Source organism: Delphinus delphis, chromosome 10 (assembly GCF_949987515.2).
Source record: "Delphinus delphis chromosome 10, mDelDel1.2, whole genome shotgun sequence".
Taxonomy (NCBI): Eukaryota; Metazoa; Chordata; class Mammalia; order Artiodactyla; family Delphinidae; genus Delphinus; species Delphinus delphis.
In genome coordinates, this window is record NC_082692.2 from 31,532,448 (window position 1) to 31,549,658 (window position 17,211).

General features: G+C 56.1%; 2 protein-coding genes across 2 annotated transcripts; one reads left to right on the forward strand and one right to left on the reverse strand.

Moving 5' to 3' along the window:
* The first annotated feature begins 647 nt into the window (after positions 1 to 647).
* Positions 648 to 8,245, forward strand: TCTE1 (t-complex-associated-testis-expressed 1). The gene is made up of 4 exons (XM_060021628.1): positions 648 to 924; positions 1,918 to 2,489; positions 6,032 to 6,481; positions 8,069 to 8,245. Exons 1-4 carry the CDS (start codon positions 648 to 650, stop codon positions 8,243 to 8,245), a joined length of 1,476 nt encoding a protein of 491 aa, XP_059877611.1.
* A 712-nt stretch (positions 8,246 to 8,957) lies between these two features.
* Positions 8,958 to 17,007, reverse strand: TMEM151B (transmembrane protein 151B). Its single transcript, XM_060021263.1, has 3 exons — positions 16,721 to 17,007; positions 14,158 to 14,598; positions 8,958 to 12,935 (listed from the first exon to the last, which is right to left on the reverse strand). Exons 1-3 carry the CDS (start codon positions 16,841 to 16,843, stop codon positions 11,802 to 11,804), a joined length of 1,698 nt encoding a protein of 565 aa, XP_059877246.1. The 5' UTR covers positions 16,844 to 17,007; the 3' UTR covers positions 8,958 to 11,801.
* Between the last annotated feature and the right edge of the window lie 204 nt (positions 17,008 to 17,211).

A 17,211-nucleotide genomic window follows, 5' to 3' on the forward strand; every position in this document is an offset into this window, starting at 1 on the left:
CTCAGTCTTTTGGCCAAACTTGATAGACTGAGTTTAAATCCACCTGTGTTATTTATAAGCTTTGTGACATTGGGCACGTCAGTTAACCTCTCTGTGCTTCAGTTTCACATCAGAAAAATGAGTCTATCAGTGCCTATCTCAAAAAGGCTTTTGTGAGAATCAAATGAGCCGATATGCATAAAAAACTAAAAAAAGGGTCCAGCATACAGCAATTGCTTGTAATTGCTGTACAGCTATTACTGTCTAAAATGTGGGGCTGTTGCTTGCTACAGTTTTGTGTGTCACAGTATGCTATGCCTCCTTGGATGCATTATTTTTATTCACTCCTCCCAATCAGCTTATTGGTAATTGTTATCCTCATTTCACAGAGGAAGCATCTGAAACTCAGAAAGTTTCAGTAACTGGCCCAAAGCCGCCCAGCTAGTGGGATTTGCACCTGGATTTGCTCTAATCCAGAGACTGACCCTTAACAACCACCCCTGCTACGTCTCTTGGTAAAAGCCCACCGAGACCGTCCAAAGTAACAACTCCATCCCTTCCTCTTGCTCCAGGTTCCCGCCGGCATCCAGGACCCGCCTGTCTGAGAAACTCCCTGTCACAAGGCCATCACCAAGAGGCCACTTGTCCCTGTGTTGTCAGTCCCCAGCATGGAGGAAACCCAGATAACACCCCCACCGTCGGTCCCCAGCTGGTCCTCAACCTCCACCCAGGACCAGTCCTTCACTGCCGGCCAAGCTTCAAGCACAGGCCCACAGCCCTCAAAGTCCTCTGTCATCCCACCCCCAGTGAAGTCCAAGGGCCCGAGTTCCGGGGCTGGGGTACGTCGGATGCGCAGGATCATCGCTGAGGATGCTGAGTGGTCAGTGGCCATTGTGCCCCTCCTCACAGAACTCTGTATTCAACACATTGTCAAGAACTTCCAGAGTGAGTCTGTCCCTGCCTCAGTCGGGAGACAAGGCCAGGAGTGGGGCCCAGTGGGCGGGGACTGCCTGGAGGTGAGGCCTCAGAGCTGGGTCCTGGGGCAGCCCCTGCCCTCCCACACAGCATCCTCATCCCCACTCAGCACCTCCCTTCCCCCCTCCCCAGAGGCCAAGACAGTTTCTCTGGCCGTCCCCACTTGCAGGTCCCACCAGGCTCCCCCACACACTGTGCCCTCCATGCCTATGCCTGTTTCTCGACTGTCCCACTCTCTCCAACAAAGCCCAGCCCAAGCCATACCTACCTCCTCCTCCAGAAAGCCCTCCCTGATTGATCGTCCTCCACTCTCTCGGAGTCTTCCATGGCGTGTACAGGTTCTTGGTTTGTTCTGTACTTTAGTCTCTGTAAATGTTCATCCTTTTCAAAGATGAGTTGCCAACCTCTCTTACCAGATGGGGAGCTCTGTGAGGACAGGGCCATCATTTTGTCTACAGCACTTGTCACCACCAGACCTACAATACATTCGTTTGACTTGTTTAGAGTCGCCTCTGCTCATGAGATGGAGCAGCTTCCTCTGTTTTGTTCACTCTTGTATCCTCAGCACTTAGAACAGTGTGTGGTGCATAGTAGGTGCTCAAAAAAACATTTTGTTTTGAAATGAATGAATCAAATCAAACTGGGAGCCTCTGAAGTCAGGGATTGTCTCCTCTACTAGATTAAGGAATAACTGAGGGCTGGACCTGAGATTCTGCCTCAGACTGGGAGCTCCCTGAGACCAAATGCTAAGATATCTACCTTCAACTGGGAACAACCCAGAGTCAGGGGTGATATCTCCCTCCTCAGGTTGAGCCTCCCTGAGAATAAAGTCTGCCTCCTCTCTCAGACTGGGCTTCCCTAAAGGCAGGGGTCTTCTCTTTCCTGGGTGCCCCCAGACAGGCTCAGCTCAGGGTAGCATGCACAGCATCCCCAACACTGTGACTCCTATTTCTGTTCCCAAAGACAACCCTATCCTGAAGCAGCTGCTCCCAGAGCATCAGAAGAAGGTCCTGAACCAACTGTCCCCCGACCTGCCGCTGGCTGTGACCGCCAACCTGATAGAGGATGAGAACTACTGGCGCCGCTGCTGCACGCAACGCTGGCCCGTGTGCCACGTGGACGAGCACGGCGGCAGCTGGAAGCGCATGTTCTTCGAGCTGCACCTGGAGAACCTGCTGAAGCACTTCATCCCCGGCACCACGGACCCCGAGGTGATCCTCAGCCTGCTGCCGCTCTGCAGGAACTACGTGCGCACGATCCGGGTGGATCAGTTCCTTCCGCCCGTGCAGCTCCTGACCCCACTTCGGGGCGGGGATCAGTCCGACTCCAGCAGTGAAGGAGAGATGGAGGAGGAGCTGGCCATGGGCCACTACCAACTGGGCGACCTGGTGGCTGGCCTGAGCCACCTGGAGGAGCTGGACCTGGTGTACGGTGTCAAGGACTGTGGCATGAACTTCGAGTGGAACCTCTTCCTCTTCACCTACCGCGACTGCCACTCCCTGGCAGCCACAGTCAAGGCATGCCACACGCTCAAGGTACCACCTGCCATTCTCAGCATCTCTCTGATTTGATTCCCTCTTCCCTTCCCTTCCTCTTGTATCCCCACCTTCTTCTCCTATTTCCTTCTCGCTCATTGACCAAGTGTCCTTTTTCTTTCTTTTTTTTTTTTTTGGCTGCGTTGGGTCTTCGTCACTGGGCGCGGGCTTTCTCTAGTTGCAGTGAGCAGGGGCTGCTCTTCGTTGCGGTGCGTGGGCTTCTCATTGCGGTGGCTTCTTTTGTTGCGGAGCACAGGCTCTAGGCACGCAGGCTTCAGTAGTTGCAGCACTCGGGCTTAGTAGTTGCGACACATGGGCCCTAGAGCGCAGGCTCAGTAGTTGTGGCGCACGGGCTTAGTTGCTCCTCGGCATGTGGGATCTTCCCGGACCAGGGCTCAAACCCGTGTCCCCTGCATTGGCAGGCGGATTCTTAACCACTGCGCCACCAGGGAAGTCCCTGACCAAGTGTCCTCTTATGCACTCTGCACCAAGCTGGGTTCTGGGGATGCAGAGATGCACAAGGCACTGCCCTGCCCATTCACCAGCCATTTAGTCATCCAACACACATCTGCACTCCAGGCCCTGTCCTAGGTGCTGAAGATTCAATCATGAGCACAATTATACCATTTGTGCCCTCCAGCTAACAGTCTGGTGAGGATAAAAGGCAGTAATCAGCAATCATATAAATGTAAAATTGCAACTCGAACAGAGTTGCCAGATTTACCAAATAGGAATATAGGACATCCAGTTAAATTTGAATTTCAGATACACAATGAATATTTTTTTAGTTTAAGCATGTCCCAAATATTCTGGTTGGGAGAGAGCCTGCCAAGAAATCAGAGGTGGGAGAGAAGAAGGACACAGCACTGTGTCCCAGAGCCGAGGGATGCTTTTCAAGAAAGGGGTGAGCAGCAGGGAAGTGGGATGGAGCTGAGGACCGGATTTAGCAAACTTGGAGGTCACTGGGTGGAAGCTGTGTCAATGGAATGCCAGGAGCAGAGGCCAGATTGGAGTGGTTTATGGAGAGAGTGGGAAGTGAGGAAACGGAATGACCATGATCAGGTTTTTCAAGAACTTGGCTGTGAATGGGGGAGAAAGGTAGAGCAGTAACAGATGAGGGGGTTAGGTTTTCTTAAGAAGAAATTTGCATGTGTTTAAAAACAATGTATAAAAACAAAAATAAACAAATAATCAAATGTATAGGCTTTTGCACAGCAAAGGAAACCATAAACAAAATGAAAAGACAACCTACAGACTGGGAGAAAATATTTGCAAATGATGCAACCAACAAGGGCTTAATTTCCAAAATATACAAACAGCTCATACAACTTAATAACCAAAAAAACAACCCAATCAAAAAATGGGCAGAAGACCTAAAAAGACATTTCTCCAAAGAAGACATACAGATGGCCAACAGACACATGAAAAGATGCTCAACTTTTCTAATTATTAGAGAAATGAAATCAAAACTACAGTGAGGTATCACCTCACACCAGTCAGCATGGCCATCATTTAAAAGTCTACAAATAATAAATGCTGGAGAGGGTATGAAGAAAAGAGAACACTCCTACATTCATTGCTGGTGGGAATGTAAATTGGTACAGCCACTGTGGAGAACAGTATGGAGGTTCCTTTAAAACCTAAAAATACAGTTACCATATGATTCAGCAGTCCCACTCTTGGGCATATATCCAGAGAAAACTCTAATTCGAAAAGATATATGCACCCCAGTGTTCACAGTTGCATTATCTACAATAGCCAAGACATGGAAGCAACCTAAATGAATGAATAAAGAAGATGTGGTATATATAAACAATGGAATACTACTTAGCCATAAAAAAGAATAAAATAATGCCATTTGCAGCTACATGGATGGACCTAGAGATTATCATGCTAAGTGAAGTAAGTCAAACAAAGACATACCATATGATATCACTTACATGTGGAATCTAAAATATGATACAAGATATTTACAAGACAGAAATAGACTCACAGACATTGAAAACAAACTTATGGTTACCAAAGGAGAAGGGGTGTGGGAGGGATAAATTAGGAGTTTGGGATTAACAGATACACACTATTATATATAAAATAGATAAGGTCCTACTGTATAGCTCAGGAAACTATATTCAATATCCTGTGACAAACCATAATGGAAAAGAATATGAAAAAGAATCACTTTGCTGTATACCAGAAACTAACACAACATTATAAATCAACTATACTTCAATAAAATAATGAAAAATAAAAAAAACAAAAGTAAAAAATGAAACCAATGTAAAGCTCCACCCAATTGCAAGAAAGGAGCTGAGTACAGGAGAGAGGCACAGGTTCATTGACCAAGGAAGGTTCCTGAGAAGACAGGAAGAATGGGGTCTAGAGGTGAGGTAGGGCGGTTGGCTCCAGGCAGAGGGGAGAGTGGATGTGGTGGGTTGCAGTGGATTTATGTTTGGGATTAGGAAAAGAAAGGGTTCCTACTCAATGGCTGAGGAGACCCACCTCAGGCCGTAGGGTGAGGGGCTGGAGAAGGTTGAAATCGTTGTTGTTGTAGATTATGAGAGAGTATATTGTCCAGAGAAGCAGCGTTGAGCTGGCACTCAGCACTGAGGGCCTATTGGTGGTTCCAGTGATACCAGCCAGTCCTGTGATGTGACGTTTTCCATCATGTCAGTTGCTTGGGCCCAGACGTACAGGAGATAGAGTGGGGTTGATCCACAGTTGGAGCTTTGCCAGATAGAGGCAATAAAAAAGAGGGACAAAAGATTCAGAGCTGGCTAAGAGGGATGTAGAGAGAGGAGAGGACTGAAGGACGGGGAGGCCAGCCACTCAGAGGTCTCAAGGCAGAGGGAGCAGCAGGCCAAGCCAGTGAAAAGCAAAGGGACAGGGGTCCCACCTCCGATATTCATAATGCTAGTCCCACCTCCTTTCTTTTATCCTTTTTCTTCATCCCATCCATTTACTGTTTCTCAACGTTTCCCACGTTCTCCCTGGTTCTTACCCTGGCACTCTCCTTCAAAGAGTTCCTCTCCTTGCCACGGTGGAGCTTAGCTGGCTGAGGAGGGTGCAGTGAGGGGCTGCGGCATCCAACAGGCCTGGATTCAAAACCTGCCTCCACAGCTTAATCGTTGTGCGACTCTGGGCAAATGATGTATCCGCTCAAAGCCTCCATTTTCTACTGTAAAACGGAGAGAACTTGTTCCATCTCACTGGGATGCTGAGGGTTAGGGATATGGCTATGGAATGTTCTAGCAGCATGCCCAGCACATAGTCATTTCTCAATAAGTGGTAGTCTTTTCCCCCTACTAGGTGCCACCAATTCTGCACCACCGTGTCACGCTGGGTAGGCCTGCCCTGCCCAAGAGCCAGCCAGGTGGCCGAACCCCTCATCCATTACCGCTCTACCTTTCTCCCCCTTCCCAGCCAAGTTCTTGAAAGAGAAGAACTCCTCCTCCCTGGGGCTCCCTCCTCTACCTGCAGGAGGTAGGCAGGCAGGCAGATGATTCCTGGTTGCAGGGTGCTGTGGGCCCTCTGCCTGCCCACAGATCTTCAGGCTGACCCGAAGCAAGGTGGACGACGACAAGGCCCGCATCCTCATCTGCAGCCTCCTGGACCACGCGGCCCTAGAGGAGCTGGACCTGTCACACAACCTCATCGGAGACCGGGGCGCGCGCGCCGCCGCCAAGCTGCTGGGCCACAGCCGCCTGCGCGTGCTCAACCTCGCCAACAACCAGGTGCGCGCGCCCGGCGCCCAGTCGCTGGCTCACGCCCTGGCGCACAACAGCAACCTCGTCTCCCTCAGCCTGCGCCTCAACTGCATCGAGGATGAGGGCGGCCAGGCGCTCGCCCACGCCCTGCAGACCAACAAGTGCCTCACCACACTGCACCTCGGGGGCAACGAGCTGTCCGAGCCCACTGCCACGCTCCTCTCCCAGGTGCTGTCCATCAACACCACGCTCACTAGCATCAACCTGTCCTGCAACCACATCGGGCTGGTGAGCCACCGCTTCTGGGACAGGCAGGGCCAAGGGGAGGCCCTGGGGCCTTGGGAGGCGGGAGTGGAATCCGATTGCTGTGGGGTACGTAGCGGATAATTGTTAGGATCACAGCCTTTACCCGGTTATCAGCCCAGCTCTGCCATTTAGCACTTGGTTAAGTTACTTAACCTTTTGGGGCCTCCATCTCCTCCTCTGTAAAATGGGAATAATAACAATAGCATCTACTTCTAAGTGTTGTTACTGGGAGGATTAAATGAGTTATGCTTGTAAAGCAGTTATCCATTGCAGGCACTGGCTAGGTCCTCAGTAATTGCTAGCTGTTACTATTACTCGGGGTTCTATAGTATGGATACTGGGTGCCTATGCTAGGCACCCAGTATCCATTCGTTGTTCTTTAACCCTCGCAGTTATCTAGTAAAATGTGTATTCTTAACCCCACTTTACAGATGGAAAACTGAACCTCAGAGAGGTTAGTGAGTTGCCCGAGAGCATCCAGTCAGGTTGAAAGCCTGGATCCTTTCCAATAGACAATGTCTTTCAAATCTTGACCAAGTCTCAGAGTAACAAATGCAATTAACATGAACACCTAGTGAATGTATACATCAATATAACATAATTGAAAGTTACTTGTACTGCTTGTGATGTATACTGATGATTTCCTTTGTAATGTACACGGCTTCATTAAAAACAAAAATGCTCTGTGACCCATTGAATTGACTTTGCAACACGCTGTTGGATCACAACCTTAGAAGAGCAGCATTCTGCCTCCCAATGTGGAATTTTTCACATTAGGCCTGGCCCACCCAACCCAGAAGGGGCTGGAGCTGTAGGAACTAGCGAGGACAGCCCTCCATGTACTCCAGTTAGGGCCCTGCACCCTCTACCAAACCTCCCCCAAGGACAGTCTTACTCACATAGACACTGTCTCCAGAGGGGGCGCTCTTGGCTACAAGTAACAGAAAGCTTAATCGGGAAATGGCTTAAACAAGAGGAATATTCATTGTGTCCCATAATCAGAAGCCTGGGGGAAGGGGGCTCTGGGGTTGGTGAGATCCTTGGCTCAGCACCGTCCTCTGCTCTGCCCACCTAACCACACAGCCACGTCCTCTCTTGTGCGACTCTCAGGAGCCCAAGACGGTGGCTGCATTTTCCATTGGGCCACGCTCAGAGGCAGAAAAAGGGAGACCACCACTCTCTTTTGTTCTCTTTTATGAGGAGAAACTTCCCAGAAGTCACTCCCTCCAAACATCCTCCTCATATCTCACAAGCCAGATTTGTCTCACGTGCTCATGGCTGAACCAGAGGAGCGGAATCACCATCACTGACATAGCGCCATGTTTTTCAAACCACTGGGGTTGAAAAATCAATTTAGTGAACTTTGAGCACCATTTTTCTCCGGGAATAGGATGGAACAGGATAGAATAGGATAGAAAATGTCAGTGCCACACAAATAGGTTAAGAATTGTTTTGTGAACCTGTTGTTTCAGTCACATCTGTATAAACATGTGTATGTGCGTACACACCCGCGTGTGTGATCCTGGGTAGTGGCGGAAAGTGATGCTTTCCTTTGTATTCCTGAACCAGGATGGCGGGAAGCAGCTTCTAGAAGGCATGTCAGACAACAAGACCCTCCTGGAGTTTGATTTGCGCCTGTCAGGTATCGCCCAGGAGAGCGAGTATCTCATCGGCCAGGCCCTCTGTGCCAACCGTGAAGCAGCCCGCCAGCGGGCCCTGAGTTCCAGCCACGGCCAAGGGCCCTGAGAACCTGGCGGGATAAGATGGGGACAGGGCTGGGGCAGTGAGCAGACCTGGGTCACTGCCCTAGCCCCATCCCTCATTTCATGCCCCTGCCATGCCTGCTGCACAGTGTCACACTGGTCTGGAGGGAGTGGGGAGGGAGACCAAGAATATCTTTGGGATGAGTGATCAAGGGTTGTGCAGATAAAGATGTGAGGAGAGGAAGGGGCCTGGGATAGGGGTAGGAAATAGGACTTAGCCCTGGTACGCAGGGAGAGGATATTACCGGACTCACTGAAATGACTGACTTCTCCCAAGAATGGGGAAGGCAAAGCAGACTCTAAGGGACTGTGCCGGCCCAGACTCTCCCACAGGGGTCGCCCATCTCCCTGACCACCCTCCTCCCCACCATTTTTCTCTCTACCAAACAGATCCTTGACCTCTTGACCTTCAAACACACTCTCTCTCTCCACCCCCACCCACCCCCCGCCAGGCTACAGCATAGCTTTGCCTGGCTCTTCCACCATCACCCCTGCCGGTGCCACCTCCCTCTTGCTTAACTCCTGCTTAAGTCATCCAGTTCTACAAGCCACACCATCCCTAATCCATTCCCTTCAACCTGGGAAGGGGGAAACAGAGGTGACAGGAGGGGCTCAGACCCATCGGCCTCCCCAGATTGCTGCTCACGGACGGGCAGATGGCGAGAGAGGTGCGACACTGGGAAGGGAAGTCAGTGAGTCATCTGCAACTTTATTATCCACCAGTTTGATTTATACAATCTTTGCGCTTGGAAATCCACGACAGAAAGGCCACAGTGTGATGCACCCAGTTGACAGAGACCTGTCTTCTCCCCAGCCAGGCCCAGCCCACCCCACAAGCCCTTGTCCCCAGGACACATGAAACCTTCCAGGCATCCTCCATGAGTCCCCGTCACTCTGTGGCCGCCCGCCTTGGGGCCACACCCACGGGAATCACATCTACCCACAGGGCCACAAGAGGCCCTGATGATGGATTCAGGCAGAGCCCCATCTCCCATCCTCCTCGGGCTGAACCTCCAGCCCTGTGTTTCCAGAGGGTGTGTCATGGGCTGCACCCACAGCCTTGGGGCGCTTTCCAGGGACTCCTTCCAACAAGCAGAGCACCAAAGGGGGCTTGGCAGTGACCGCACGTGTGTGCCTGTCTGGGCAACCTTGAGTCCGTCTGTGCCTGACACCCTCTAACAGTTCCGAGTGCAAACGTGTAGGTGTGAGGGTGTGTGAGTGTGTGTGTACATAGCCACAGCTGCTAGCAGAGGGTCTAATTAGAGAAACAAGAACATTCAGTGTAAAGTTTAATTTTAGAGATTAGTTAATTTTCTGGTTTGTTTTCCCTGGCAATCAATAAAGCTACCAAGAAAACAGACCACAGAATTGGTTTCTCTCTAAGTCTGTGCATATGTGGGAGGTGTGAGGCTGTCTGTGTGAGAAGACCTAGGCAGAAATGGTCAATACAGGCAAAAATAATAACAGCCCCTCCCCTTTCCCCCTCCTCCCAGCTCAGGTTCTGTCTCAGGAATGGCCCGGAGGCAGGAGGAGCCGAGTTCCTCCCTCCTTGGAGCCATGAGGTGGCCAGGATGCCCCACACAAGGGCGTGACATCTGGGTGCCAGCTGGCCAAGAACTGGGTCCTGAGGCCACAGCTCACCACCTGTACCTTGAAGATGTCCGTTCAGAGGAAACGGGTGCTCCAACCCCCAGGCCCCTGGAGAGCACAGTGCTGGCGGGTAGGTGGCACTGCTGCCCAGGGAAACCTAGTGCGCAGCTGTTCCCCTCCTCCCCAAGCCTCCTCTTCTCCGGCCTTCTCTCTCTTCCCACTCAGCCATCTCCACCTGAAAGTTAGGCTCAACCCTGATGGGCCACAGGCCGTGGTGTCCCCACAATCTGTGGTCCCCAGTCCCCCAGGAAAGGAGCTTAGGGGAGCCAGAGGAGATGTTGCATAGGTGGAGGCCATAGCCTTGGGGCGTACAGGCCTGGCTAGGCTGGAGGAAGAGGGGAGAGGCTGGAGGAGGGAAAGGGGCAGCTCTGATGGCTCAGGTGACATGAGGAGCATCAGGGGTGAGCCATGTTGGAGGCCTGAGGGTTTTCCTCTCCAGCTGGAAATGTGAGCCCCTTCCCTGGGCACTGTCAGCTGGGAAAACATTAGCCAGGGGATTTGGGAGGGCAGGGGGTTTGCACACAGACATGCACACGGAAGCACATCAGGGTAGGAGTAGTGGGGGAACAGCGCACAGGGCCAGCGCCCTGCGGCCGTGGCAGTTTGCCCCTTTGAAGACCCTGGGACACACAGCAGGGCTTCAGCTCATGGGCTAGGGGAGGACAGAGGGGTCGGGCAAGATTTAGAGAATTCCTGCCTCTGACCCTGCCACTGGAAATGAGTCTTTCTCCAGCTGGGGTTCCTGACAAGGTCCTCAGCCCTGCAGAGGCTCTGCTTGCACACGACCACTCTCCACTCTTCCCCACAAGTTCGGGGGAGGCAAGGGCCGTCCCCCACAGACACCCCGACCTTTGGGGGGTCTTTTCACGACCCTCTCCTCTGTGACTCCCACTAGCTTCCTGAGTTCCCCCTTGTCACCCAGGCCTATCTCCTGCTCTCCCCACTTAGTCATTCATTCACCTTGGTCAGCTTGAAGGAATGCTGCCTGGGTGGTCTCCCACCCTCTCTGAAGGGAGTGCCCTCCCAGAACGCAGGTGACGAGGCTACAGTTTAAAGGACTGAGGTGCACTGCCCTCCACAGTTTGCCTTGCCCCTCACCCCTGGCAACAGCTCTTCAGAGCCAGGGAGCAGGAGGGGAGGGAGAGGTGTGAAATCTGCGTGGTGAGCACAGTCCCCTCCAGGACCCAGCCTCCCAGGGCCCAGGGAGCTAAACACAGCAGAGGGAGTGGCAGAGAGGAAACCCCGGGCCAGCGCCAAGAAGAGATCAACATTTCCATGGCTTTGAGATGGAGTATCGCGGCTGACACCTGCCCAGGCCTCAGACCCACTGAATTCATTAGCTTGGATGGAAACCAGCCCTGCTCTTCTCCAAACCACTGCCCCCTCGGTAGAGAGAGGCCCCAGCGGAGCCAGGCTGCGGAGGAAGGAAAGCCCCAATTGCCCTTCCCCTGGCCTGTAAACCTCCCCAGCTGCAAAGCGAGGGCCTCTCCCTTGAGGCGAGGCCCAACGCGGGTGCCACGGCTGTCTCCACGTAACAGTCATTAGATCCGTTGAAAGGCGGGACTGGAAATTCCGAGGGTGCGAGTATGCGTGTGGGAAGTGGAGGTGTCCCCCTAGGAACTCAGGGGCGGGGCTGGAAGAGACAACTCTGCCGGGGCGGGATTCCCTCCCCTCCCCACAGCTGTCTATGTTCAGGAAAGGCGGGTGTGGGGGGGTGCTCGAATCGGCCCCTTCGGGGTCTGTCCCTTGCCCCCTCGCCTCCCCCCACCCCACCCGCACCGTGCCCAGCACAGCCTCGGCCACATTCTCGACTCCCCCTGCTACACGCAGGGAGCACCATCCGGCGAGGGGCAGTGAGGAGGCCGTTGGGCCGGACCAGGGCCCCGGGGTCACAGTGAGGTCTCTACGCAGGAGCCGTGGCGGTGCAACGGCCGGTGGCCGTGGCCCAGACATCCCTCCTGCCGGTGCACGATGAGCACGGGGAAGTAGAGGGCGTCGTGGTAGGGCGGCGGCGGCCCGCCCTCCTCCTCGTCTTCGTCGTCCTCGTCGTCCCCCATGCTGGCCTGGCTGGACAGCCGCGTCTGCTCGGTGGGGCAGCTCGCCTCGTTGACGCTCCCGCTCCGGCTGCGCCACAGGCAGCTGCGCCGGGAGCCGTAGAGGCGGCCCAGGGAGAAGCGGCTGCCCCCGCAGCCCGCCCCGCCGCCAGGCCCCGGTCCGGCCCGAGGGCTGGCGCAGATGCTAAGAGCGCTGCGCGAGAAGATGGACGAGCTACTGACGGCGCGCTGGCAGTGCTCGCAGCTGCGCCTGTACGGGGCCAGGCCCGCTGCGCCTGGGCCACCCACCCCACCGTAGCGGCACGTGCGCGCGTAGCCGCCCGCCGCGCCCCCAGCACAGCGCGCGCCCAGCCCCGCCAGGTCCATGAGCACCGCCTCCGAGTAGCTGGGCACCAGCTGCTGGTTGGAGCGGATGTGCCACTCGAGCTCCGTGCTGTCCACCGTGTTGACCCGCGGCAGGCGGTGCGTGAGCGGGGGCAACAGCTCGTCGCTGGGGCTGAGGCCGCCGCCCGCGCTGCCGCTGGCCGAGCTCGGGCCCTCCAGGCCGAAAAGCTTCTCCACGTGGTAGTGCGCATAGGCCGTGCGGTACTCGGCCAGCACGCGCAGCGGCCACGACAGCGTGAGCAGCGCCGCAGCCCAGAACGCCGACGAGCAGGCGTACCAAGGTGGCCTGGCCGGGTCGGGGAAGGCCACCATGAATTCGCGGAAGTCCACATTCTTTAGGTGCATGCCCTCGCGCGCCTCCATGTAGTCGTCCAAGCCCTCGTTCTCGGCGAAGAAGCGCGCGCGCTGGCACAGGTACGCGTTCTCGGCCTCCACGCTGGCGAAACTGAAGCACTTGGTGAAGCGCAGGCGCGTGGCAGGCGCGCCCTCCAGCCCCACCAGCGCCTTGGACACGTCGCGGACGCCACAGCGCTCGTAGTCGAACTCGGCCTCGGCCACGTGCGTGTTGACGCGCTCATGGTAGACCTGTGGCGCCGGGGAAGGCGGCAGGAGTCGCTTCTCTCCGCTTACCCTCCTCCGCCCCATCACTGCTCTTGATCAAATCCTCAGCCTGTCCTGGTTTAGCTCCCGGTTGGGGCCAGGTAAGATCTTACCGGGTTTATAGAGACATTGAGGCCCTCAGCTTCCTCAGTGAGTTAGAGATGAGGGCGGGTCTAGGAACTCATCCCTACTTATGTGCCTTCTCACTTTAACTAAGCCCTGCTCCGTCTAGGGGTCAGTCCCAGGCCCTGCATTGTCCCTCCGGCTTGCCTGATCCTTTTGCCACTGCATCTTTTGTCCCACGCTGCCCCCTCATCACGCCAAACAGCCTACCCGTCTTCCCTTTTACAAGTGTGTTTCCAAATGGGCCCCCCAGAGGAGGTCCCTGTGGACCCCCTTTGTCTCTGGTCTCCCTGCTGCCACCTTTAGCTAGTACCCGGCCTCCCTCCTGATCCTCACAGGGCCCAAGCTTTGTCTACCCAGCCCAATCCTGAGACAGTGGAGAGGTCCCCCTTATCTGGGAAAATCTCTTCCACCACGGCTCTAATATGCCTAATCCCAGCAGGTATACGGAGTGCTGCTTGACACCCCCTCCATGCCGCCCAGGCCTACCTCCACCTTTTTGCCAGCTGACCCCCACCTCTGGGAGCCTCACACTTGGGATCCACAGCCCTGAGTTTGCGTCTAGCACTACCACTTAGAAGCTGCAGAACTTGGGCAAGTCACTGAGCTCAGGTCTCTTTAACTGTGAAAGAGGACTTGGTAGCAGGCGCCTCACTAATCAGCCTGTGAGGCTGTGCATGTGAAACACCTCCAACCATTAAGCACTAAACCATACAGACCCTGGAGCCAGACTGCCAGGGTTCAAATCCCAGCTCCACCACACACTAGCTGTTTGACCTTAGGTAAGTTACTGAACCTCTCCAAGCCTCAGTTTCCTCATCTGTAAAATGGGGGTAATAGTTACCTACCTCATAGGGTTATCATGAGGGTTAAATAAATGATTTGACATTTGTAAAGTAGTTAGAGCAGACCCTGGCTGCTAGTAAGTGTTTGCCGTTATAATTACGGTGGGTGTTATTGTCCTCCTGTTGCAGTGCCCACAAGAACTCACTGCTGCCTGTGCTCCTCCCCTTCAGGACAGTCGAGCAGGGTCCCAGCACCCCCTCCCACCTGGACTGGCCTCTGCTCCCCTCCAGTTCCTCACCTGGGTGGTGGTGTAGGCGTCTCCATTGCGGTATCGGGTGACCTGGCGGGTGCGGCGGACATAGTGGTAGCTGATGGCCTTCCACCAGATACATGGCGTGGCCTGCTGCATGCGGCCCACGCGCTCCCGCACGCTGCTCACATCCACGCGGTGCTGCAGCTCGTGGCGGGCTTGGCAATGCCAGCACTCCACCAGGTAGACAGCGTACAGCATGAGCAGGAAAGCCAGGGGGATGTAGACATAGCCGTTGGAGCAGGGGCTGTCGTGGTACATGAGGCTGTTGCCCTGGTAGGCGCTGCTGAAGGTGAGGCGGGTCACCGTGGTGACGTGGCACCAGGCCACGGCCCCCAGGCAGCCGTACATGAGCAGCGAGAGGAGCAGGCACTTCCAGTGGGACTCACGGCAGAGGGACTTGGTGAAAGAGGGCTGGATGGGACGCTGCTGCTCAGAAGGGCAGGCAAAGGGGCCAAGATGAGTGCGGAGTGAGACGGAGTGGCAAGGCCCAGCACAGAGATGGATGGCGGGGCCAGAGGCCGACACCGGCGATGACAGGCAGAGACAGACAGGAATGTGCAGAGAGAGTCAGACCAAGATGGGAGGCCAGGACCAGAGATTAACACAGAAGTAACGCAGAGTGAGCCATGAGGACAGGAAAGAGGGACGGAATACCAGTACAGAGAAGTGCAGAGGCAGAGGGATCAGAGCCAGAGATGGAGGGAGAAGGCCCAGGTAGCAGAGAAGACACAGATGGATAGGATGGCACCCAGAGAAACAGAGTCCAAAGACAGACACAGAGATGGCAATGAAACAGGAGAAGGTGTGCATAGGGAAGACAGGGAGGACAGATAGGCATCAGAGAAGGCAGGTCCCCAGCCTGGACCCCTTCCAGGTATTCCAGGAAAGGGGAGAGGGGCCCACTGACATCACCTTCCCACTTCACAGGTGGGGCCCTCCCTTCTTCCAGAACCTAGGAGGAGCCAATTCCTCTGACCCATCCGCCTCCCGGTCCCTCACAGACAATTAGCCTCATACCTCCCAGGAAACCCCAAGCCCTGTCTCCTTCCCCATACTCTGGACCCCAGGTCCCCTGTGAGTCTCCCTAACATCTACCCCTGTTCTAAGATAAAAGGCAGGGGGGTTTGTGTCCCTGAGCAGCAAGTGGTCCAGGAGGATATATCCAGAAGGGCAGAGGCATGTGGCTGGGGAGAGGGGATGTGGGACAGGGCTGGGGGGGGCAGGGAGGGAGATGTTTGCAGCCCAGCCATTTGTCAAGAGAAAACGATTTTTGGTGCGGGGGTCTATTAAAGCACTGATCACGCTCTGGCCCCCAGTTGTCCCGGTGAGTTATTTACGTGTGTGGCTCCTCCACTAGACTGGGTGCTCCTGAGGGCAGGGCCTCATTCCCTGTGCATCCTGGGTGCTGGCGCCCACAGCCGCTCAATGATGAGTACTGAGTCGGATTTCTGGTGGCAGCCTGGGCTTTCCCTCTCCTCCCCCCACTGTCTAGCTTTAGGAACCCTCCACACACCCTCCTGCTGAGATCCTGACTTTTTCTTTCAATTCCCCAGGCCGGACCTGGAGGCTAGCCAAGGGAAGGGAGAGAAAGGTGGAGAGGAAGGGCACAGTAACAGACAGCAGGCCCTGGACCCGGTGTGAAATCCGAGGAAAGATCTGGAAGTACAGATAGGTAGGTGCGCTGGGAAACAGTACTCAGCACATGCAAACAAGATTAGGGGACGTGTGCCTTTCAGAGAGCCTTGTCCTGCGAGGGGAGCATATGTGCCCCTTGGTGTGCCTGAGTGTGCACTTGTCCCAGTGAGAGGGCGTGTGGAAGGGGCTCTGCCTGCGGGTCCTGCCTGTGTGCTTCTGCCCCAGTGCCGTGTGCAATGTGTGCACGAGTGTGCATGGGAGATGGAGGAGCCCCTGGTACTCTCCTCCATTTCTTTTGTCTCCAGATTCAGAGGACTGAAGAGTAGGACCCCCAACAAGGGATGTGCTGGTTACCAAAACTGGGAAGGATTCCTGGGCTCAGGGCCCCCTGGAGGGGGGCCTGCATGGATATGGGGAGAGAGAGGCGCACATCCCCCACGCACACACTCCCAGTGACTCCAGGGGGGAGATCGCCTCTGCACACAGTTGACCTTTTTAGGGCCCCAACTCACGTTAACACTACCATTTCCCCCGTGGAACTGGCAGGTACTCTCCTGCCTCCGCAGCCCCTACAAGTCACCCTGCCTGGCCTTCGAGATAGCATCCCCTCCGCGAAATGGGATCCCGGACACCATCCCCACCCCCACCAGCCCGGGATCCGCGAGGCTCCGCCCCTAGGCCCCTCCCCCTGCCCGGGACCCCCGAGCCCCGCCCCCGGCGCGGCCCCTTCCCTGCCACCGCGGACAGCTCCGGCCGCCGGGTGGGGGCAGCGAGGCGGGACTGCGGCTGCGGCGGCCGGCTCGGGGTGCGGGGCGCCGGTCGCGCTGCGGCGGAACCGGCGGGGGCCGCGCGCGGCGGGGGATGGGGGTCAGGCTGCGGCCGCGCCGGGGGAAGGGGCGCCGCCGGCTCTCACCTCCTCTCGGGCGGGGCCCTCGTCCACCGCCGCCGCCGTGGGCTCCTCCGGGACCCCGGGGCCACCACCGCCGCCGCCGCCGCCGCCGCCGCTCTCACCCGCGGCCGAGCCAGGGGGGGACATGGCGTAGAGGGGGCGCGTCGAGCTCAGGGCCTCCCGGGGGGCTGCCGGGGGCCGGGGGCATCCTGCGCCGGCTCTGGGGAAGGGGCGGGAGGGGGCGGGGCCCTCGCTGCTCCCCACCCCCCGCCGGGGGGAGGGGGCCGGGAAAGGGCACCACGGGTAAGGGGCTCGGGGATGGGGATGGGGAGGCGGACTGGGGGGCCGGGCCGGGGGGGGCCGGGGCCGGGGGTGGGTGTCACCTTGAGGCCCTCGCGGCGCCGCTCCGCCTCCCGCCCGCTCCCGCCGCCGCCTTTTGTCTGAGCCGAGCTGGAGCCAGCGCGCCCCCCCCTTCCTCCCAGCGCAAGAGCCCCGCCCCCGGCCCCCCAAACTCC